The 24761-nt window shown below is 41.2% G+C and overlaps 2 protein-coding genes across 6 annotated transcripts in view; both read right to left on the minus strand.

Annotated features, from left to right (window-relative positions):
- ddr1 (discoidin domain receptor tyrosine kinase 1) overlaps positions 1-5353 on the minus strand; it is a 38657-nt gene extending 33304 nt beyond the window's left edge. For 3 of the 4 annotated variants that reach the window (XM_038711082.1, XM_038711080.1, XM_038711078.1), the window contains exon 1: positions 4997-5353. The gene's annotated coding sequence lies outside the window, so the exon portion shown is untranslated. The remainder of the gene's footprint in view (positions 1-4996) is intronic. The other variant, XM_038711081.1, reaches the window with a different exon arrangement.
- A 9184-nt stretch (positions 5354-14537) lies between these two features.
- gnl1 (guanine nucleotide binding protein-like 1) lies at positions 14538-24227 on the minus strand. Of its 2 annotated transcripts, XR_005443405.1 has the most exons (13): positions 24036-24227; positions 23175-23322; positions 22626-22762; positions 22351-22502; positions 21236-21307; positions 19622-19814; positions 19297-19395; positions 18979-19161; positions 18074-18252; positions 17575-17761; positions 17169-17309; positions 16223-17061; positions 14538-15466 (listed from the first exon to the last, which is right to left on the minus strand). XR_005443405.1 is itself a non-coding variant. In XM_038711083.1 (12 exons), exons 1-12 carry the CDS (start codon positions 24106-24108, stop codon positions 16793-16795), a joined length of 1833 nt encoding a protein of 610 aa, XP_038567011.1. In that variant the 5' UTR covers positions 24109-24227; the 3' UTR covers positions 14540-16792. The 2 variants fall into 2 exon arrangements, 1 of the variants encoding a protein (XP_038567011.1); XM_038711083.1 differs by having other exon boundaries at positions 14540-17061.
- Between the last annotated feature and the right edge of the window lie 534 nt (positions 24228-24761).

Genomic DNA, 24761 nt, shown 5'->3' on the forward strand with positions numbered 1-24761 from the left:
TGTTGAACACAGTTTCCTTCCATGTTCCAACAAGGTTTCAAAAGCACTTACTTTGCCAGAAGCCATTAGTAATTATTAGTGATATACTGAGCCGCGAGCGGCACGGTGTGTGCTAGCAATTTATGTGAAAAACACCACCAGAGTGTGAGGATCTGAATAGAGATGAGAAAAAAAAATGAAAAGAAAGAAAGAGAGAGAGGGAGGGAGAACAGAGCCCACACTTGCTTTTAAGTTAGTGAGAGTTTCCATCTTTCATAAGGTTTGCCTACTTTTGCCAGAAGCGATAACTTCAACTGCCAGTTCACGCAATGTGTGAAGGAGCTTGACGTCAGATTCAGCTCAACACTCAGTATGGGCAACGTTTGCTCATTAGATCATTAACTTAACACAACATCACATGATTTTAGGGGGAACTCCACCAAATGTACACATCAAAGTGTGTTTATAGGTGTTGGGGAGGACTACTGCATCTGAAAAAAAGCCATATGAAGCCTTTTGCGGCTCCAGAGGGAGCTAAACGAAGTCTGATAAATTGCCTCAAGTGAAGTTGCTTGAGGCGATGTTGGTTGAAGACTAAGAGTTTGAAAGTGAAAAAAAATCTGACAGAAGTGAGGTTACCAGACCTCTGCAGTCAGCTTCTCATCTATGCTTGAGGCTAGCCTCTCAAAGCTACATTAGCTGCTACTAGGCAGTGTGCTACTACCAGTGTTGGGCAAGTTACTTCCAAAAATATAATACATTATAGATTACTAGTTCCTGTCATTTGAGAGTAGTTAGTTATTTTACAATATTACCGTCTCTGAATTGTAATGCGTTACACTACTTTTGCGCACTCTTGAGTTACTTTCACTGCTATTTAATAGGCCTATTATTTTGATAGTAAGATGTGCCTGAATAGGTGGATTCTAGTGATGTGAAGGTATCCACGGATCGGGAGGGTCTTTGTCATAAAAATTAACCTTCTGATTAACGAATACTAATTCGTCAAAGCACAAACACGTAGCCTATAGAAATCTATTTACGCACGATCCATCAGGGGAGCTACTCTTTTACTCATGGATTTGTTTTCGAGCCCCCTTATGTCGTCACGATACGACTAGATGCGCTGAAGAAAAACGCTCTCTCTATCACAGCACAATGGAGTTCACGTTTAATTTCTCTGCTTGGACACCGTTGGCGATCACACTAAAAGCGTACGGTGCCCATGTCCAATGTAACCATGCCTGAGCCCACCTCTTCAAGTGGGTCCGAGCACAGTTCAGCACACTGTGTCCGGGCACGATATGGAACGATCACATTAGCAAAACGAACTGGACTTTGGGGGTTAAATGTGCTCGGGCACGGTAAGGATTGCCTAGTACGAGCACGCCTTTCACTTTTTTATTGGCTGCCTCACTCTGATTAGTTTCACCTGTGTCTAGTTATCCTCCCCTTACTTGTGTATTAAAGCTGTGTTTTCCTTTGTGTCATGGCCAGTTCGTCTTCATCCATGTGTCAAGCACTCCAGCCTTCCCTAGGGTTTTCGTGGTGTTTGGATTTGTACTTTTTTTTTAGTACACCTTGTCTGTTTTGCAGATGTTTTGATTTTGCCTGTTATCTCACTGGATTTGTTTGCTTGTGATGGACTACTCTCTAGTTTTGACCCTTGCCTTCCTCACCTTCGCGTAAGCCTGTGTACCTCCATTTTCTGTCATTAAATATCATTAAACTGCACCTGCTCTGCCCCAGAGTGTGCATATGGGCTCAATCCCATTGTTTTTCTGTTCCCCACTTGAACAAACTGTGACAACCTTTAAATTTTTATACTTTTCTCTTGTAAAAACCTACTTTGCCTCACTGTGATGTTTAATTAATTCTCATATATACATTAGAAATCAGGCCACCTTTAATTTTGTGATATATGCAGAAGCATTTCTGCAGCTTCCTTAGGTGAAAATTAAGCATGAAGCAAAGGTCTGAGATACCTTGATAAGATACTGTGACACATTCTTTGAAGAAACTTCAGCAGCCAAAATATGACCCCAGTTTGCTTACATCCAAGCAGCAACATTGTTATCTAACCAGTGCACCCTAGATGGGAAGAGCAAACAGATAAATGAGGAGACTCTCAGGGACGATAGCAGAAGGGAGGCTGAAGATGAGATGGATGAGTGCAGGGAGGAGGGGGGGAATAAATGAAACATCTACTGCTGCTTCAAAGGGAATGGAGAGATAGAAGATGAAGAAGGAGAACGTGGTTTCAATGTTAGATGTAGAAAGAGAGACAGATTGCCAGAATGATCAATTAGGGGATCAAACGTATGCTGGATGTCAGGGTGTGAGGAGGGACAGGGGGATGAAGGCGTGCTGGAGGGGTGGGGAGGGCTAATCTGAAAGAAGGAAGGACTTTAGAGATGGAGATTCACAGAGAGGAAATCAAATAGAGATTTGAGAATTCACTGACAACTAAAACCTAAGCACACCCGGGATCGCACTTTGAAGTGTCACCACCCATTACTCGATGAATTTGTTTCTCTGACAGTCTGATCGAGCTCGCGCTGCATGTGACCACACATACTGTGGTCACATGCAGCTGTCTAGACTTGAGGGGAAATTGGTTTAGGAAAGCAGGATGGACAGTGGAGTTCTGCCTTCAATTGGTTTCATTTCCCATTAGCAGGGAGGGTAGAGAGGGGAAGCAAGTAACCGTGTCGTGTCTCTGGTCTTAAATCAATTCTTCTATTGGCCCCTGGCCCCCAAGGTTCCCGCTCAGTCTGTCGGGAGCCAATTATGAGCAAACACAGAATTTAGTGGAGTTGCTGCCAAATGCATGATTGCCGTGAGAAAAGTCACGTCAAAGACAGTTCTTCACCATCATCATCATTGTGCTCTTTCATGTTGTTAACTGGCCACATTAGCAATAAAGATAAGGCAAAACATGCAATTCAGTTATTGTGCAGGATCTGCGTTTGGGTTTTGAATTCTTATCCACCTGCTAAAGTAATTTCAGTATGGTCAACACCAGAAAGACAAAGTCACAAAGCCTGCCTGCCACCAACACAATGACCCAGATAGAAGACAAGAGACTATGGTTAATGATCAACGAGACAAGACAAACCCCTCTGTGTGTTTGTGTGTGTGTGTCTGTGAGAGAGATTGCACACAAGCACACATCTCACGTAAAACTGCAAAAAAAATTTAGATATTTTCTCTTAAAATCTAAAACAAAAAACAGCCAGTTCACAGACACCGTCAGACAAATTGCTTTGCTCTGTGCATACAAATAATATTATGCAATTAATGTCATTTTGTCATGTCTGCCAAGTCAAAGACTAATGAATAAAAAATTTGTTCCTCAAGTGTGTGCATGCACAATTATACTTACATTACTGGTCTCTCCAACTATTTAATATATTATGCTTCTCCTCTGCTGGACTGCACTGCTGATAAAAAAGCAACGGCTCTCGTGAGATGCTGTGGCAGAATAAGCAGCCAGATGCCCGTTAGACAGGCATCCAGCAGACCTATGCTTGAAGTGAGGGACTGTGTCCCCACTTGGGGCTCCTCCTCACTTTATGCCCCTGCCTTTGCTACAAAGGCAGAGAGGGAGGGATGGCGAGAGAGAAAATTGCCTTTTATTGCCCGTATCTTTTGGCAAATAGCATAGCCCCCCACCTCCTCTTCCAAACTGTCTAACAATGCTACACCTTCTCTGGACTGCCTGCTCAGTGCCCTAGCCAACAAACTATACCCACATGTACCGTGTGGTGGGAAAGGTGACTGTCCGCTGCGCTGCACACCCACTGAAGCCCATTGTTAACTCCTCCACCAGGCCACATCCGCCTCTCTGCTAGCTCAGAGGCAAACACACAGGAACGAGCTGGCAACAAAAACAGATGCAATCACACCCGCATTTTCACATCTCTACTTCTGTCTCTTTCCATACACAAAGGCAGAAAGAGCCGAAATATGCAGTTTCTGAGCATAACCATCCTGTTGACAGAGAAGATGAGAATCATTTATTACAGCACATGATTGATTCACTCTCACCATCCCCTTTCTTCTGGCTCATAAAAAGACAAAATATATGTTCAGTTCAAAGTCCAAACCTCCAGGCAGCTCCTCCCTAGAGTCTGAAAATGTTTTCTGTATCAACATAGCTTCTCCTTTCCAGTGCCAGGCCACCCCATGACGATCTCAGGTTTGGACTGATAAGCTCCCAAAGGAGAACCACTGCGTTTAAGGCCAGAGGTGAATTAAACCAGAGCTGATTGTCTTATTGGAGGTCACAGGGTTAATGGTCAGTGTGAGGACTACCACCTGGATGAGTGGAGGTCATCCTAAACATCAGACATTTTACTGAACGATTCATCAGGGTTGCTGCAGTTTTAAAGCTTGACATGCCAAGAATAATTACTTTTGCTGAACTTGTGATGTTTGTGTGTGATTTTGTGAATGGGGTACCATGTTAAAACTATGAGTTTAACAGACGATGAAGACAGACAACTTAACCAAACCCATACATACAGTGTTGGAGTAATTGACCATCACTCTGGGTAAGGATTGGAAAGGATGACGAGCAGGATGGAAGAAATAAAAGTCTATTTTGAAGATTTATTAAGTGAACATAAAAGTGTGAAAGCAATATTCTTGGCAGATATCAGGTCCCATATTTAGCAAGACGATGAACAGCACAGTTTGCATTGAGTCTAGACTGTGACTGTCAGGATATTTCAGATATGCAGTCTAAATGTCACAATGTGCCCGCCACACAAACGTGCCGAGACCCGGAGCGCAACGTTACACCTAAAATGCGCTTCCCAGCAGTCCGTGGCCAGCGTCCAGAGCTGCCGTGCCCGCCTCACACTGAGACTTGTAGACGCCAACCCACCGAGTGAGTGGCAGACAGACACACAGACCGACAGCTGGAAATATCCGCTGCAATATTATTATAGGCGCTTATTTTGGAGTAGGCTATAGTGCGCGGAGTGCAAACGCGGAGTTTGTCGGTACTTACCTAAAAAGACTCGGTAGGTGTGCTTTGACAGCAGTCCGAAGTTTCAGATGAAGTGTATATTAGACGAAGTAAAGCGGTGTTTTTGCCTTCAACAACAAACGTACACTGAATAATCCAAAAGGTGCTCTGGAGCAGCTGTTGCGCTCAGTGAACGACCACTGTCAAAACTCAGAAAACAACAAAATATGCGAAACTGATTTTACACCCGCAGCCTGACTTTCACTTGACACTCTTGGGATGAATAGTTTAAATAATGAGAGAAAATGTTTTTTAAAGGTGTGAGAGACCGTCCAGGGTCCCGGCGCTTCTGCCCCTCTCTGAATATGAGCCCCGGCTACGTTTCTCCAACCTCAGTCCGGGCTCTGCAGCCGGGCCAGCAGGCGCCACCAGGTGCTCATTTACATAACTGCACCGGCTGTGTCCAATCACAGCTCCGAGCAAGGTGTCTGATTGAATATTCCAGTAGGCACCCCATCCAATCAGAGCTCCCCGTGGGCGGGAGCTGTGACCTTAACAACACAGCCTGGTAGAATGATATTCATTGTGAAGCCTTTGGGGGTAATGGGAGTTTCTTTGTTACAACAACGCTGAGATTTGGGGAATATGATATATGAGACAGCAGCACGCAGAGTGCTTTCACCTTGTTAACCCTTTGCATGTAAGAAAATGTTGCCCTGCTGTTTTAAAACGAATACTTTGATAACGCGAACTGGTATAGTCCTTGAATTGTCTGTTCTGCCTCTCAGCATCTGGCTTGGGACATTTAATGTAGACCCCATGACACCCTGCCTTGGTATTTACCTCTAAAGGAAACTTTATTACAGAGTATTGGTGGCATAACTGTATACCATTACTGCCCTGGGGCTATAATGACTCAGATTGAAGGGTTTGCAGTAAAACACAGTAATGGAGCTGCTGCCAGGAGAGTTGTTGATATGGGACTCTGAGGCAGGACAAGAGTGAGATGGGAATTTGCGTTTTAAAAGAACCACATGTGTGTATGTTTGTACTAAATTACATAAAAAAGTTGTGAGATAAAGACAGACTTAAAAAAGGCTGTGCAGCAGATACAGTATGTGCTGGTACTTGCCTGTCTGACTGAGAGGAGGGAAACTTTTGCTGGCGCTCAATCATCAGCGAAGGACAATACAGGTCATTTAACACGCTCTGAGCTCCACCTTGGATAAACACGGAGGAGAACACTGAGACACTCTCTGCTGCCAAATGTTCAGTTTTCTGTGTGTGTGTGTGTGTGTGTGTGTGTGTGTTTCCACTTGAATTATGCACATATTATATGATGAATGTTTTGAAATTAGACAATTTTGTCAGTAAGTGAAATGTTTTTGACTCAAATAAAGTCAGCAAAGTGCCATGTAGTGGTGGAAACTAAGTAAGTACATAAATGCAAGAACTATACGTGTGTTACAAGTCTGTACTTTATCCAGAACTAACAGATGCACTACTTGAGTGATTGTTAATGCTTGTTTCATTATTATGATAAACATGGAAAAATAAATACAACTTAATCAGAAATATTCAAATATAATACAAAAACTACATGACCTGGATGCACACAAATAAATAATATTTTCTGTCTATTAATTCTCAATTAATTTTATGAATCATTTCTACTCTTAATCTTTAGTTTTTCCACCCCCTCTCATCCTCACCCTTCACCCTCCCTCCCTCTCTCTCCAACTTTCTTTGTGTTTATAAAGACTTTAGCTGGACTTTCATCTGGCCTGGCCTCATTCTCACTGCATATCATTAACATTCTCTCACCACTTTTCAATTCAGAGCTAAGCCAAACCAAAACACTCCCCACTCCCTCTCTCTCTCTTTCTGTGTTTAATGGTTAAGCTTCCCTCCTTCGGTGCTGTGTATACAAAATAATCTTGTGAGCAGTTTTTTTTCTCTCTTTAGCCACGATATGATCATGATTTATTCATATTTGCTGGTTCTCTTGAGTCTGTGTCATACAGGCGATGGTTTTCTCTCTAAACTTTGTTTTCCAGTCATGCTAAACAAAAAAGGGGGACAGAGTTAAGCTGAAATTAGAGGGATAATGAAGAAATCATTGTTAGTTACTATCCATGGTGTTCACCATCTGATTCCCTGAAATTATCCTGCTGATGAGCGCATTCATTCTCAGCTCTTGTTCTCTCACTCCCCAGCGCCTTTCCTTTCTCTTTTCAGCCTTTTCTGTTGTGCACATCGTCCAACTGGCTCAGCTTTGTTCGTCGTCCGGGCAACTGCAAATCCCCTGGCAGAAATAATGACCTTTTTCAGTATTATTTCCTTTCTACCCCGTGCCTCCTCTCTCCTATTCTTTTGTGTCTCACTTTCACTCTTAGTTCCATATTTCACATTTCTTTAGTTTTTCCTTTTTTGACAAAATATGCTCAGTTCCTCCATAGAGTTTTGGTTTGTTGTCACTAAACCCCATTTTTTCCCCTCCTCCTCCTTTGCTATTCAATCTCACTTTGAGTAAAAACCAGTGGAGCATAAAAAGCAGGTCTGATCCTGTGAGGAATTCACTTGGAGAGAGAGAGAGGCGAACAGGGAGAGAGAGAAAGAGAGAAGTTCAAGTTGTGTTACACTTACAAGAAAGCACTTGGTGCAATAGTTAAGGAAAGATAAAGAGAGGGAAAAGGAACAAGTTGTATGAAACATCAATGGTCTGTCAAAAAGAAGAAAAGGGGTTTTCAACAGAGGGAAAAAGTGTGTTAAAAGTTTTTTTGAAACTTTTCTATAAAAGGTTATGCATTCAGCAAAAAATTACCATTTTCATCCAAAGGTTCTATTCAGGAGGGACAGATGATCTATTGCCTTGTCATTTTGAATACATAGCTTGAATTTATCACCTCTCTGACATCACTTTAGTCAAAAAACACAAACATCTAAATTAGAAATGGAAGTGTTCAACTCAAAGACACGGGACAACACACACAAGCACACACACACACAGGCAGCCTGTCCACCCCCTGTCATGGTCTGACAGCTGTGCAGGGCTGCAGGATTCAGTCAACACAGATCAGTTGCAGAATGTGAAGCTTGCAGTATGTTGGGAACCAGCGTAAAACCACATACCGAGCATACTACCCTCTGAAACATCTCTGCCAGTGTCTTTTTCACTGGGAATGTCCAAAAGTAATAAATGTCGCAGATTTGTAATAGTCAACGAAACCCCCAGAGACATACCTTTTACTATGAAATACCTTCTTTTTTCTCATGCATGTGTGACTTCAGGTCCAGGTTTGGGTTCTATATGCACCCGTGTTCCCCCCTAATGTCTGTTTACTGTTACTTGTCTGTGCTCTGTCAGTATCAGTGTCACAGGCCCGGGGCAAGTTGTATTTGGTTGGCTCCTGGAGATGATCTGGAAGGGGTGGAGGGGTCAGGGGGCACAGGGTCAACGTCTGCCCCATGGGGCGGGTTCCTGGTTGGAGGGTCGGAGTGTGCTTCATAGCCCTTGAGCACTCATTTTAGGTGATCAGTGAGGAAAATGTTTCAGCTCCTCTCAGTTTCCAAAGTGCTCTCTGACTTTTCTGTCGACTCTGTTTGTTCCCTGTTGTTTTTCTATTTTTGGATTCAAGATTGTTGATATATTTTCTGGACAAGAGTCTACAGCCATACTAGCAGCTATGTACTTATACATAGTCAGTGTACTACCTGCATTGTGTCCCCAGTTTGGATAAGCAGAGAGTTGTACCAGCACAGAAGGTGATGTACTGCTGTGGAAACACTGACTGCCATCTACTGCATATAACACACTGACTCTGGATAAGTACCTCATTCAGCCCCAACATATTCCTTTGTGTACAGAGTTGCTTTGAGCTAAATGCTAACACACCTTGGTTGACCTTGGTAGTGGGAATGTTGTTGTTAGTTTTGCAGGTGTTTGGACATAAAACAAAGTATTGTACAAACTGAAATTTCGACCCAATGATTGTGCAAAGGGAAAAGTTATTATCATTTATCTCATCATTCTTTTAAAACCAAACATTGCTTATATAAACAGGAAAGTACTTTTATACTTAACAGATTAATATTGCTGGCTGACACCATGCATACACTCTTAAAGATATTTAAGTCTCTGCTGGACAAACTTGATCCCGTCTGGAGTGTCCTTGTAATCACGCAGCTGGATGTGTGTGAAGTGTGATGAGCTCAGTGTTGTCAGGGGAATGTGGGGCGAGAGGGTGAGGTGGGAGGGAGGCTGAGGGGAGGTGGGATTGTTGGGTGTTCCAGATGACCCCTCACACAGTCATGAGTCCCTGGAGACCCTCTCAGCTGTAGCAGTACACTTGTGCCTCCTCTTCCTTGTGTGGGGGGGGGAGACAGACTCTCTTTGGGTGTCAGGTTCTCTCCCCCCTAAGAAATCCCCTGCTATTCATTTGTACACATGCACACACACACACACACACACACACACACACACAAACACACACACACACACACACATCTGACAGTGTGAGGACTACAGCCTCTGCTATGGCATTTGGGAGGCTCCTCTATAACTGTCGCCTTCTGTTCAAACTGTCACTCCAACCCCTCTAGGATTTTACTTCCCTTTTCCTCCCTCCCTCCCTCCCTCGCTCCTCACCTGTCTGAGCCAGCCGTTGAATGAATGGCCTCCCTCTCTTTTCCAGTCTCTCTGCACTACTAACAATAGAGCTTTGAGAATTGTTCACTGCAACCACCTTCGGATGTGCTCTGATCTTCTTTGTCTAGCCCTCCACCCTACTGTCTTTACCAATTATATGTTTAGCCTTTCCACACCACTGCTCTTTAGCTCAAACAGCAGTTTAACTTTGGCTGATCACGGCCTCAAACAGCCATGTCATGTTCCCACTGTCTTTGTGTGTGTGTAAAGACATATAATTATAGCTATCCTTTAATTATTTTAATTAATATTCAAATTGGCCAAAGCTCAAGGGAGAAGAAAAACTGCTAATATACTGGAGTTATTTTGAATGCGTTGCCCGGGGACTTTATCTCCATGGTAACCCAAGTCTGATCAAACACCCCCCCCTCCTTTTTTTTACTGACTGTTGCTGGCTCCTTCCAGTGAGAGTGCATGTTGTGGCGAATTTAAAGGCTCTGAGGACGGGACGGGTGGGTGAGGACGGGACGGGTGGGTGAGGAGGATGGTGGCGGTGATGGTGGGTGGGGGGCTCAAAAGGGTGCGAATGAGTGCCATTGCAATAGAGTGAGAGGTGGTGCTAAAAATACCTATTGACACATGGGCTCCAACTCACAAACAGGGTCACAGACAAACACACAAGCCAGTGACCAAAGAGGTCTCATTCATGCACCGTCAAGCAGAGAGAAACACACACAGAAACATATGCATGCATATGAAAACGCACACACACATACAACACATCAATATCACAATTAAAACTCATAGAGGCACCATTATTTACAGTATAGCTGAACTATAAACCAATGAATTCCGCTGAGTTTGCATTGGCAGTGCTTTGTGTTTCGGAGATCTCCATGTCAAACAGAGAGCAGGCCCTTTCCACACTCAAACACAAGTCCTCTGAACAAACAAACCCAGCTGCCATATTGTGACTCTCTGCAGCAGGAATATGGGAAGGCAGCTCTGTACACATTGTGTTGAATGCTCACTGTGGAAAATATTGTTTTTGAGTTTACCTCACGATGACATACTGCTGGGACAGTTTGACCACCTGAAGAAAAAAGATGCTAAAGGTTTTTGTTTTTAATCGTGCTCAGTTTTCATGGCCATTATTACAAAATATGGGTGTGGTGTTCACCTGGGTAAGTTCTTCTGTGACAATGATGTGGTGGATGAAGGTCTGTGTCTAGATGTCACCATCACTTTGCCATCTAAAACTTGACAGGTCTGAGTACTTCTTCCACCACTGATAAGGTAACAGAAGTACTCAGATCTAATCAACAAAACAGTCTAAAAATAGTATAAACACAGAAATATTATCAGGAAAATTTACTTAAACAATCAAAGTAAAAGTGTCTGATTATTTCATAACGTTATTAAATTGTTACTGATGCATCAATATGTATGAAGCATTTCACTGTTGCAGCTGGTTGAGGTGGTTGGAAATGACATAGCAACTACATGGTATACTGTTAAGTAGTTTAATTCAGTGATTCCCAACCTCGGGGTTGGGCCCCTCCAGTGGGTCACAAGATGAATCTGGGGGTCATGAGATGATTAATGGATTTGTGCATAAAATGGGAAGACTAGTACCTCAAATTTGTATTGAAGTATAGTAAGTAAATGTACTTACCACTAGTGCAGATGATGGTAGTGGAAACCAACATGAGAAGAAGCCGAGGTGGACATCCAGTCTTTAGGAGCGAGGCCTCGCCACCCCCCACAGCGCTGCTGGAGCACCAGGACTCTGACTGGAGGGACAACTGCCCGAGCTGTAAATCAGTGTGTGTGTGTGTGTGTGTGTGTGTGTGTGTGTGTGTGTGTGTGTGTGTGTGTGTGTGTGTGTGTGTGTGTGTGTGAGTGTGTTTGTGGTCTATATATGAGTGAAAGGCTGTATATAACTCTGCTAACAAAGCAAAATAGGTATTTCAAGGTGCACAGAGAAGGGAAATTGTCTGAAGAGGTCAAAACTCGAGGCTTAAATACTTCTGAGAACTTTCTTCTTTCCTTTCCAATTTATCGTCTCACAACCCCTCAGATTTTTCTTGCGACACTTTGGAGGGATCCAGCCCTTTGGTTGGGAATGATTGGACAAAACTACCTAACTGTATATAAAATAGTTAAAACTAGCTCCAACTCAACCAGCTGCACCAGTAAAATGCTGCTGATCCATTGTTACATTAATATTAACAATCTAACTCCTGTCACATATAATATTATATATCAGTCACAGGGGACATTTTGCTGCCAAATGAGTGATTTTACTTTTGATCCTTAAAGTAGATTTAGCTGATAACACATATGTACCTTCACTTAGTAGAAGGATTTACAGCGCAGGACTTTAATTTCAATGTTGTATTCTTTAGATTGCTGTACTGGCACATTTACTTGAGCAAAAGACCTGACTACGTCTTCCACCACTGACCCTCATAATAGTTTGTGACCCAACTTTCCTAAAGGTGATAAAACTGAACATGGTTGAAATATCATGTAACACATACTGCACATACACACTATTAACACCACAAACGAGAAGCATGTGCACAATCAGCTTGGTGCACCTGACTATTAAGTGCAGCGCAGACTCTAATGCTGGCTTTGATAGCCCTCTAGTGACCACAGAGGTGTAGCCTACCTGCCAGCTGAGATAAAGAAGTATATTTTACTGTAATGAGATTTTCTGCAGTTTGGTTGTTTCTATAAAGCCAACTGGGACATCTGATTTTAGTTTTATGTCTTTAAATTAAACACTAACACACTTGTGACTATTGTTGTTCTCCCTCATCCTGAAAGGTTTTTAATGTCCCACTCACTCTCTATCTCACCTGTATGTGCATGTGTGTCTGCAGCACCCAGGGGAGTGTATAAAACCAGACTGCTCTGCTTATGCTCCGGCTTCAGTACTCCGAGGTCTCGCCCACACATTAATGTTAGGGTCACACAGGGAGCAAGAATGGGGCAAATCAGAGAAGGTGGGAGACGAGGGAAAGAGTCCCCACAACAACCTGATTGCATCATGGGAAAGCTTTCCAGAAGAAAAAAAAAAAGAAATGATCAAATTGAAACCATATGGGCATTTAGGCGTGACCGCTGCTGGCAGCAGACATTTAACACAGCAGAATTTCATTAACAGTTTTGAAATTTATGGTGTCATGCTCCAGTAAATCTGGGGTCTTTGTCTGGCTGTAATTATTGCCATACAGGTTTGAGGGCCACAACATAGTTAGAGCTCTAACTGGGGAAATTAAGCAGCTCGTGGCTCCGGCTGAGAATCGGAAACAATTCCAGATGATTCCTCTATTCCCCCCTCTGAGTTTATCTAGTCAGCAAATAGCATCTCTGAGTACCATACAAGTTGGCACTGAATCCTAATTATGCAAGATGAGGGGATTTCCACCCACTTTATCTGTAAATAATGATTATGGTAGTCCTCCTCAGTGATGATTAGCATCCTGCCATCTCAGCTTGCCCATGAATGGTGCCCAATGGGTCACAATAAACATAATGAAATAATAGCTGCAGCCAGATTCACTGATAAGAGGACTGGATGGGCATCAATTGTGTGAATAATTTGACAAACACTGTCAATACAGTCATCCCATAATGACGGTGACATACAGTCCTCACATGAGACATAAATCTCAAGGATATGTTGCAAATTTTAAATACAGCAGTATGGAAATAATTTGATTAGAAGCTGGGAAAGGTGATAATTTATTCCATATGCTTCACAGTTAATAAAAGCAGTGGTGCAGCGGACAATGCTTGGGGTTATGTTTTATTGTTTGAGCCCCCCTCTTCCTCCCATGCATGTCCTGTTTTATTAAATTTGTCACGTAAGACACACAGTGGAGTTAAAATAAAAATTGAAAGTGCTCTGAAAAACAAACACCATTATAACAAAAGCAGACTCAAAACATATACCACTGCAGCTTCATTTCAAGAGACTGTTGATTCTCTTCTTCACTCCTGAGGGGATCAGACGCCTCTTAACAGGGCAAATAAATCACATGTAGTGTGTTGCAAGCACTACTTAGTGATTCTTTGACTCTTATTCTCAAATATTATGTACACATGGCATTTTAGAAGCTGATAGGTTTTAACATTGCACTGTGCATGCATCCATTAGATATGCCTCCCACATAGGTTAGGTTAGATTGGAGTCTATCCCATACTGCATTGGGAAAAAGGCAGAGGGTCATCACAGAGTTAATAATATAGTACATCTCCATATGCACAAATATTTAGTTATATTTAGTTTTACATGCAATTAAACAGCTCCCTTTACAAATAACTGTTCCACTGTTATTAGCAAGTGCTCAAGCTTGCTAATAAGTTGAATCCTCCCTCAAGGATTTTGTGGTTGGGTACATTCTACTTAATTTCTGCTTCAAATATCACCAATATCTGGGAAATTACCAACTAAGTCGTTTTGAAAGATTTTTTTATTAGATCTTAGTATGGTGGAGCTGATTGTTAGTATCAGTAAATCTCATCACAGTAATTATTTGTTTTTGGTACTCACAAAAGGAAGTCCCCTGACTAATGAAGACAACTTTAACCATAAAGAACTAACATCTCCATGATATTAAATGTACAACTGTCTGTTTGGCATTCAGGCAGCATACAAAGTGTACGAAGTCTGATAAAAATTAAATAATAATAAAATTTTGTCAAAACATTTAAAGCAAATGTTCATACATCACCTGTTCTGTTTGTGTGTATTTGAAATTAGTTGGCACTGTGTGACCTTAATAAAACAACTTATAGAGGGTTTGTCCTGTATTTCCCTGACAACATAATAATAATAGCCATGCATTATCTTACACAGGTTACAAGACTATAACTTAAATATGTCTTTTATTAAAATACAAAAACAGTCACAGGCAACAATATGGTTTAGAGAATTTTCTTTTATTGCAGAAAGCAGTCCAGTTATTGTTAGACATACTAGGAATGACATGAGGAAATAGCCTGAACACACCTCAATCCACACTACACTCTCCAGAGGCTCTCAGTTTTAATATTTTTAACAACTAAATCCACTTCAACACAACTAAAAGGGCTGTTGTGTTTTCAACAGCATGGGTAGTGTTGAGTAACTGCTATACATGGTACCAATGTTAGAAATGACTGCAAGCGGCTGCAGTGTGATGTATTACACAGTAACACAGCACTGTGCTGTAGAGTTCCCTCAGTAAACACATGAATGAGGTACAACAACAGCACGCAATAATACGGCACTCAGGATTGTAACTGGGCCATCACACTTCACAGAAAGAGAGAGAGACCGGTCAAACAGCAAAAACGTCATTGTCTGCAGCAGGTGTCTTAACAGCATTACAAGATCTGACCTTGTAATTGAGCACTGTATCTAAGTTATAGATCATACAATCAACAACACAACAAAGATGGAGTGTGTAATGTTATTTATAATGATGAACAGATGGAAGCAAAGATGACCAGTCTCTCTTTCTGGGTGGTTGAAGGAGTATTTCGACATTTTGGTAAATACACTTATTCAATTTCACGCAGAGCTTCATGTCTGTACGGTTAAACTGAAGCTACAGTCAGCAGCCGGTTAACTTAGCTTAGCACAAAAACCTGGCTCTGTTTGAATGTAACAAAACCTGACCTATCAGCACCTTTTCACAAAGTAATGCATTATATTTCGTTTGTTAAATCCATACAAAAAGTGTAAAATTACATATTTTGGTTTTCCAGATGTGCTGGACTATTTCTTGGCTGGGTGCAGTAACTTCCTGGAGTCTTGACGTCACATTGAGGTTGCTAGGCAATCAGGAGAGTCTAAGTGGTTGTACCTGGCAAAGAAATATGAAAATAGAGATAAAAAATACATAACCCCCAGTAAAATATTTCATTTATTTTACACTACACTTTTGAAGAGCTCTAACAAACAAGATACAATGTGGTAATTAGTGATCTCTGATTAATGATCTGATGCTGGGTTTTTGTTGCCTTTGGACAGACTTTGGACAGGTTATTGTTAGCCGTTTCCTCCCATTTCCAGTCTCTGTGCTAAGCTAAGGTAAGCTAAGCATCTCCTGGTCTCAAACTTCATATTTACCGGACAGATACAAGTCTCATCTAATTATGGGGAAGAAAGGGGATAAGCTTATTTCCCAAAATGTTGAACTATTCCTGAAACTGACTTTTAAGCAGTCTCTGTTTGATCAAACCCACTGTACTGTCATTAGCAATATAAAATTGCTCAATGACCGTAGCCAAAATTCTGCACTAAATCTCCAACAGCATCTAAGGATCATTTTGTAGTAGTTAAAACACTACAGGTTAAATTCCTGAAACAGCCTCGTCCAGCAAAACAGGATTCAACGACCCCCCCCCCCCCCCCCCAATCCCAATCATTTTTTTTTTAATTTCCTGCTGACTGTGTAGAACCACACTAAATAAAATATCACTCAGATATAGTATACTCTAAATCAAAATCAAGTTCAGGAAAAAGTCAGTCTTAATACTGGTAACAGCAAAACTGTGTGTGTAAAATGTTTTATCCATTCCACTTTTTGGTCTAATATTGCCAATATTCCATCACTCACCCTTTAACCAAAGTACTAACTAACTGATGGTCTTCAAAGAAGATTTAGAGTCGTTTTCTTAAATCTCCAGCTGCTCTGAGAGCCAAACGGCTGTTCCAGTGAATGACATCATATTGACAGTTCACCTGATTTTTATCATCCTTTCCTGAACTTTGGCATCTCAGCTGTGAAGCCACATGTCAATAAACAGATTGAAAACCAGTTGGTGGATTTGTCTTTGTTCATTTGTTTCTGAGAATTACGTGCAAAAAAAGAAGGATTAAATCAAACAAAACCCATTCCCGCAAGTGACACTAAATAATAAGCTTCATGGATGAAGCAGAGCAGAGGCACAGCATGGAACACATGAAAATGCTCTGTATATTATAGGGAGAAGGAAAAAGGGTGAATGGATTAGAATAGATCATGTCAATGTACACTGGAGGTAATGACATGAGGAGTGGAGATGCAAGAAAAAATGAGAGGGAATGCAGGAGAAAAAATAGGAATCAAAAGTGCGCTTGGGTAAACGGGGAAAGGTCGGGGTAAGACAAAAAACTCATGTCTTCCTGCTCGACTTTCTCTCTGTTATCACTCGCACTCATTTTCCCGAAGGACGCTGTACATGTTGACAGTGAAGCCAGATGGTTTATCCTCCGCCTTCCTTTTGGGATGTCCAAACCCCTCATCTTCATCATCTCCATCTTCATCATCGTCTGCATCCCGGTCTCTCTCGTCCTCCGGCTCAGTGCTTGACTCTCCATCCTCCTCCTCATCCCTCTCTCCTGTCCCTTCCTCCTGTGTCGCCCTTCCTTGAAGAGCCATAATCTCCGGCAAGTCTGGGTGATTCTCCCAATGCTCTGTAGACCATAAATAATCCCAAAAATAAATTAATTCAACCCATCTGCCGTTTTAACTTTAATACACTTAAAGCTGAAGTGAGGGGTCATGGGAGAGCCTCTTTTACCTCTCAGGCAGCTGTAGCCAGGTGGTCTTAAGCAGAGACACAATCTGCCATCAACTGCCAACCGCAGGAGACTGTTAGCTGCACGGTAAACATCGTTGCGAGCTGCTTTTGCTGTCTTATAGCCTCTCCTCTCTGCCCATGCTAAAGAACGCAAAGACAGACGCAAAGAGAGGGAGAATCTCAATGGCATGTGTTAGTGAATAGGAATGTCACGAGAACCGGTGCTTCGGTACCAAGTGGATACCAAAATTCTGAAAACATGTTGGTACTCGTTTTTCTAGGAAGCACAATATTTTGGTGTACTGAAGTAGTGGTGAAGTAGGTGAGTAACTATGCCAAGAATTACACATTGTACCTTTAAAGCAACAACAAATTAGATGGTCGATGCCACTGAGAATCGGCTTACCCTCACACACATCCCAGGCCGTCCAGCTGAGCTCTTCAGATCTCTGGTTTCTTTGGTGGGCTTTTAACTCGAGCAAACTGGGATGGTTAAGCTTCAGCACAGAGAGGAAAGGGGTCCTTTCACACAGATAACCAACCGAGCTGTAGGGCTCCTGCAGCTGAGATATTGGGTAAATGCCTGCCAGAATCTAAAGAATACAAAACAGGAAGAAAGAAAAAGATCAATACAGAGAAAAATCAAAGAGATCAAAATACATTTTTAAAATGGAAAGTTAGTATCCAAAAATGTTTAAAAAGCTGAACAGCCATCAGAAAAAAAAAACCTGGAATTCATCAAGAGCCTTTGAAAGATAACAGGTGGGAATTTATAAAATCAATAACCCATCTGCCCAGAGGTGTGCGAGTGTGCTGTTCCACACAATTAAGTTTATATTGAGCCTAAACAGGCAAGTAAACCCAAAGTCACATCTGCTCTCAAGTACACAAAAGTGAGCTTGTACCTGTAACTGTTTATTGACACGGGAGGGGAAAACCAGTCCAGGGCAGTCGCAGAGTTTGACTGTCGGGGTGAGGTAGTAGGTCTGGAAGTATTTGGTGTGGCCTGGGGTTCGAGACACGCTCACCACCTTCCTCCCCACCAGGCTGTTTATAACAGATGATTTACCAACATTTGGAAAGCCTGGGGGAAAAAATGGGATGGGTTTAAGATCACTCTTTAATACCTACAAATTATTGTCCTAATTCGGTTTGCTTATGCTAGTCTGAAGCTGTTTAGTGGTCAGGTTCAACGGCATTCTTCATGAATTGTGATACTTAAGCCTTTAAATACAGTATTTGTTAGGATAAAACTTTATTAATCCAGAAGGAAATTGTTCCCTATGCAGCAGTCAAACTAGGAAAGTGTGCACATAAAAACAAAACATAAATAGTAAAAGATTATCAGTAAGGTGCAAAAACCAAATGTACACAATGCCATAAATATAAACTGATTATTGGTAAGATATGGTTAGAGCGGAGGATAGAGTGTTATTTTATATTGACACATTTTTCATGTGTCAGGACATTAACCTGTTGGTCCAATGTAGTTTTGACATTTTGATTAGCAAATTATCAACAGGTACAATAAGACCTTGTTCTCAAGTCCGCAGATAAGCTTGACAACTTATAATCTTTTGTCCAGTGGATTGAAGTGAAAGATGCTTATTGTATTGATCCAATTATCTTCATCAAAAAAAATAAAATAAAAAGAAGAAGACGAAAAACTGGTAAGATCTCAAGAAATTAAGAGATTCTCTTAGAAACATTCTTCTTTTTTTTCAAAGATTTTGCTTTGGAATAATTTTAAGAAACTTTCACTGAAACTGGCTACAGGGTTCAACTTCTCAGCAAAAGCTCAGATGTATACCTATGCACCCCAATGTGAGAACCCCATCTTTGTAGAGCTCGTGGGATGGGCTGCTCATCTCCATAGCTCTGTCACTTTGATGCTCCATCAGCACCGACTCTGCTCCTTCATCTGGCCGCTCCCCTTCCAGTTGCTCAGCAACAGCATCTCTATGAATCTTCTGCTCCCAGCTGGACAAATCAACTTTGAAAACAAGAGGTAACACTTAGAAGATAAACACAAATGTGCTAACAGTCAAGTTCACAGAGCGGACAGTTGACAGATGCCTGAGTTATTATGACTTTGAGTATGCAAGATTAAGAGCGGACAGATGCCTACCTCTCCCTGCTGTGATCTCCTGACAGGCCTTCAGGATATCTAGAGGACCTCCAGCGTGATTCCAGTCAGCCTTCCTCGTCTTTCTCTTCTTCTGGAGCACTACAAGGCAGCAGACACACAGACGGAAGATTATTCTTATTGCAGTAAGAGCCAGTCAGGTTATTCTGGTGATATTGCACTGATTGACATGATTTCACCGAGTTGCAGGCTTATTTCACTTTCAGTATCTGTCTGGTGTCATCTTTTATGTGTGTCTCTGACTCTTCTTCCTATCCCATCTGTTTCTCACTACCTCCTAATCTCCCCCCATTCTCCCTCTCCTCACCTGTGCTGTAGGGCTGTCCAGGATGGGAGGTGAAGCAGACTATTTGCAGGTGGGGGAACTGGGAGGTCATGTAGTGTTTCCAGGCGATCACCAGCGGGGGAGGACACAGGTCAGCTTTGTTCAACACCAGAATCACCTGCTTCTGGAGATCTTCTGTGATGTATTGGTACAGGGCTGGAGGGAACTGCAGCACCTGGGTGGTTTACATGAGGATACCCCCTGTTAAAAATAGTAATTATAGCCTACTCAAGAAATAACCACTTGATCATACCCTTATTAATAGGAACAAGACAAGCTGTGCTGTTTTTAACTTTACATTAATACTAGACACTCTAAATACAGGAAGTGAATTCACTTCACATTAAGTACATCTGGCTTGTGAGAAGTTAGAATAAGTATGTCAGGTGTCTTATAATTAGAACCAAAGAACTGAGTTTGATTTGAAGTCATAAAAAGCAAATCACACGGACACGTCTTGAACACTTGAGAACTTTGAATGCAACCATTTTCTTGAGTTAATCAACAAAACTACAACAATATATGCAATATTTAATGAGACATTTAATGAGGAAGGAAAACAAATGGTCAATGTGAAATGTTTAGAGACACTGCTAAACTGTAACTGCTTATCCACTAAAATACAAAACACGAGCATTTCATTTGTCAAACAATTAGTGGCAAGTAAAGCCAACTTCTCATATAAATAAATTACATTTTAAAAGCATAGCCTGGTAAAATTTGTGTTTGAAGTACACGTATTAGGAGGGATGCTTTTCTATTTGCCTCCAAGTCTACTTCTATATTCATTAACAGTGGTCTTTAAATGCAGTGTTTCCCATACGTTCATTTATTTGTGGCGGCCCACCACAATATCAACGCTGACCGCCACATATTGATTTTCATTTTGTTTGTTTTTTACTAGGCCTATTTAAAATCATATTTGATTTCAGAGCGCCGTTGCGCATTCGTGCAGCACATCCTCTCACTCGTCCCTCTCTCCCTCTCCCTCATGAACACAGCTGCACAAATCTGTCCAACACAACACTGTCAATGTCGGAGACCCAGCTCAAAAAAGTTATTAGCAAGCATTTAAGGAGCCTAGCTAGTAACCAGAGCTAAGTTAATGTTAGAATACAGCTGGGTTTTCGAGGCAAGCACACTGTATATAGCTGGTAGTCAATATCAACTGCACGATAGAGCATTTTTTGGACCTGTGCAAATGAGAGAAGGACGTGACGTTCAGTTGTTACAGGTGGACAGAGCGATTGGATCACGATCAGATCTCAATGTGGACAACGCTAGGTGTAAATGTAATCAGGTTAAAATCATATCTAGATACAATCTGGATACGAGACACTTTTATGCCAGGTGTAAAGAGGGTGCAAGATACAGCATTATACATGTGTCATTTCAGTATAAAATTAAGTTCCCTGATAATTTGGACAATTTTTTTCGGTGACAAAATTACCAACTACAAACATGACAAATTTTAAAATATTTCATGTAAATATACTGATAAAACAATTTCAGATGTTCAGATGGATGTTGACTGTGTCTCCATCTAGTGGTCTAACCGACGAGGCAGATAGACCTTTGGCTTTCCAGATCACCTACCGGGTGCCTGATGTCTACGATGAGTAGGACGACATCTGACATCTCCAACACTCTCCATAGCTGCCTCCATGTCTAAAAGAAAAAAGGAAAGCTGGGTAATGTGAGGTTTATTATTGTATACAAGACAAAGTAATGCCTCTAAATTGGATAGCTCATAAGGAAACAATTGTAAAAGATTAGGATATTTGAAAATACTTTAAGATAATATTTCTTATTCTATTCAGTATAATGCTTCATTTTAATAGTACAAAAACAATTTCTACTCCTACAGCAAAACAATCTGTTCATAGAAGCCGCTTATTCATATACATGTTATTTTTCCATAATTTTGATCCTCAGCTCCACTTAAAAAGTCATCATCTCTAGATTGGTAAGAGTCACTTATCACACCACCAGCTGCTCAAGCCCTGCATCTGATGTGATGTACCACCTGTGAGCTCAGCCCACGCTTTGAAATTAAATGCTCTGCAGGGTTTTTGATTTTGAAAAATAATGTTACCATTTTCACAGCCTGAGCAGAACTTAGCAATATCACAGCATGACAGATACAATGGTACTACTTCCCAGCGGAAAATACCAAACAATACACAGGTATGTCATAACATTCTTATTCCCTACATGATCCAACTTTACCACAGTGAAATATTCAGTTCATGGTACACTGGAGTTATAACAGCCTCAACAGTTATGTCTCTAAGGTGAAGGTGGCAAAGCAGGTTTGCTGGGTAATCATCAGTTTACAGGCAAGTCGTTAACAACCAGCATTACTTCATGCTGTTATCTGTTGTCAAAGGATTCATAAATACTTATTTTGCACAGAAAGGGGGATGGCAGTCTAAGCTTTTAAATCCTGGTTCTCATATAACACTGACCAGTATTGCATCACTTGCGGGGTGATTTAATACAAAGAACGGAGTGAATTTTGAATTGCTGGATTCACTGTTAGGACAATGACTGCATAAATTATCTGAACTGGGTATGAACTATACAGTAGTAGTCATGGTTCCCACCTTGGTTCTGTATAGATTTTCTAAACAAAATGCAATTTAAAAATAAAGAAGCAATGGCACTTCAGTCAAGGAAGTCCTTAAGATTTTATCAGTTAAGAAATTTACCTCCAGATTGTGCTCAAAGTGGCTGAGTGAGCCAGGTGGATTTTTGGAGTCCAGGTCATCCAAATAGTCTCTGTATGACTTCTCCTCTTTCCTCATCAGGTTCTCTCGTGTCATCTCATAATTCCAGGACGGCCGTCGTGGGAGACCAAGACCTGGCAGTGAATAATAAAGTTTCAGAGTGTCAAGCAGTGACCCACTCCATTAACCTACTCTGCTTATCTGTTATTCTGGCTTATTTTGAGACTTATGTGTAAAGCATTAAAAAACAGCCATACCTTTATCTGAGGGGTAGATGTCATTGATGTCAATCTCAAGTTCTTTGTCTGAGACTGGCTGCAGCACCTTCTCCCTGGCCACCTTCTTCCTCTTTTCCACTTCATCTTTACTTTCCTTCTCGAAATGCAGTCGGAACCTGAAGAGAAGAGAGTGTGTGGGACGTAAATATGTCTACTTTAAGTATTATCCTCGCAGTGGGTCGCCATCTCTAAAAATGTAAGAACGTGCAAATCGATTGATCTACCTTTTCTAGATTTAACTTAACATCACACACTAAATGAGCCATTCTATTAAAATAAAGTCATTAAAACACAGTACAGATGCTCTGATATAACGCTTCAATAATTTATCATAGTAGCCACTTTTTCTGGCAATTCAAGCATCCTGCTGATGTTCCAGGGAATTCATTTTAGATAACCTTGAATGTCAAATAACACACCTAGTGCACAAAGGTTTATATATCTCATCAGAATCTTAAATCTTTTACAATACCATTACTTTAATGAAATGGATGAATGTGAGTATGAGTAATGACACTGACAACTCACCTGTTGGGGTCATATCTACCTTCTCTGCTGAAGGGCTGCTGATTTATTCTCCTAACATCGGTGGTCTCACTGTCTGAGGTGTCAGACTGTCGCTCTCCTCCTCGCTCCACACTGGCATTGCGGCTGCTCGGCCCAGAGCCTGTGTCACCTGGAAGTCAAACACAGGCTTGCATCATGCACCAATTAGCTTTCTTGAATCCAAGACCAAGACCTACTTTCCCCCTGATATTGGTTAATACAGATATGGACATGCTTCTAATCAGGTGTCCTCAGCCAGGTTCCTATCCAGGAATAAGTTTGACATCTTCACAAGAATAGATGCTGACTTTCATTTAAATAAACAGTTAACAACATGGGAAATAGTTTCAAATTGTTCTGACATCTTAAGTAACTTGATGAAATCTACTCTGACTCTCCAATGGTCTACTCCACTGAGTGAGTTATTAATCACCATATGGCTTGACCTTGGTTAACCATAGGCTGTTTATAGTTAAACTACTAATTAAAAATCAAATGGATATATAGTTTTTAACGCTTCCTTACAAATGCGCAAGCCTGTGCATTCTGCTGTACTAACGCCATTTATACCTTGTCAAGTTCGAAGGCAAGTTATGTCACACTGCTTTAATGTTATCACACCAAACGATAGCTAACTGAAAACACGGATGTTTATTTTTACAGGCTAAATAAATGGCCTGGTCTCCGATTGAAAACCTTAATGTTACTTAACCTAACACTACATACATACATACACACACACTGACAAGAAACTGTTCGTGCTACTCACAATTAACTGTACAGCACGAACCGTTAGCTGAATGCTAACGTTAGCGTGGTTACGCTAACAGCAAATGTAGTTACCTCTCTTTTTCTCCCGTTTGACTTGTAGCTGTTTCTTCTTCTGTTTATTGCTAAATGGCTTTTTCCGGTGCATACTTAAAAATAAGCTGGTAAATAAATAAAGCTATGTACTGTATATTGCTACGTGCAGCTGTCTTTGACGATATTTACATGAGTGAAGTTTCTCGACTCCCACACTTCGCAGTGACGCCATATCACTGCAGAGAATGGTGGACGAGACCACATGTCAGTTTTCGCAAACTGGTCGAGTTTACATAATTTTGGCTTTATTTAGATGATGTTATTTAGATTGAGCTTTTAGAAGAGTAGATGGCCTTTCATTCGTAGTATCATTATATACATGTACCAAGAAAATGTTGATCAAACTGACAGTAAACTCCCCTCCTCTTTAATGGTACAGTCCACTTTTGTAAACACCTCACAAATTTCCACATTCCAGCAGAGCAGACGTGCTTATTAAATCTACCTGGATACACAGTTACATCATTAGTTAGGCCTATTAATAAGACCATTATGCATAACAAGAGCAGCATAGTGTTTGCTTCTCTTTGTTAGGTGTTGTACATCTCAAATATGCTGGTAAAAGTTGTTCTTGACCAAAATAAAAAGATATGAACAATTTTTTCTAAGCCAAAATCGCAACAAAAAAAAATCTCTTTGTGGGTTCACAAATGTTAGTAACAGCTCTTATTGTTGTCACTTCATAAAGCCACCACGGCACATAAG

This window comes from Micropterus salmoides, unplaced genomic scaffold (genome assembly GCF_014851395.1).
Source record: "Micropterus salmoides isolate LMB-PRFRI ecotype aquatic unplaced genomic scaffold, ASM1485139v1 Ms_hic_scaffold_11, whole genome shotgun sequence".
NCBI classification, from domain to species: Eukaryota; Metazoa; Chordata; class Actinopteri; order Centrarchiformes; family Centrarchidae; genus Micropterus; species Micropterus salmoides.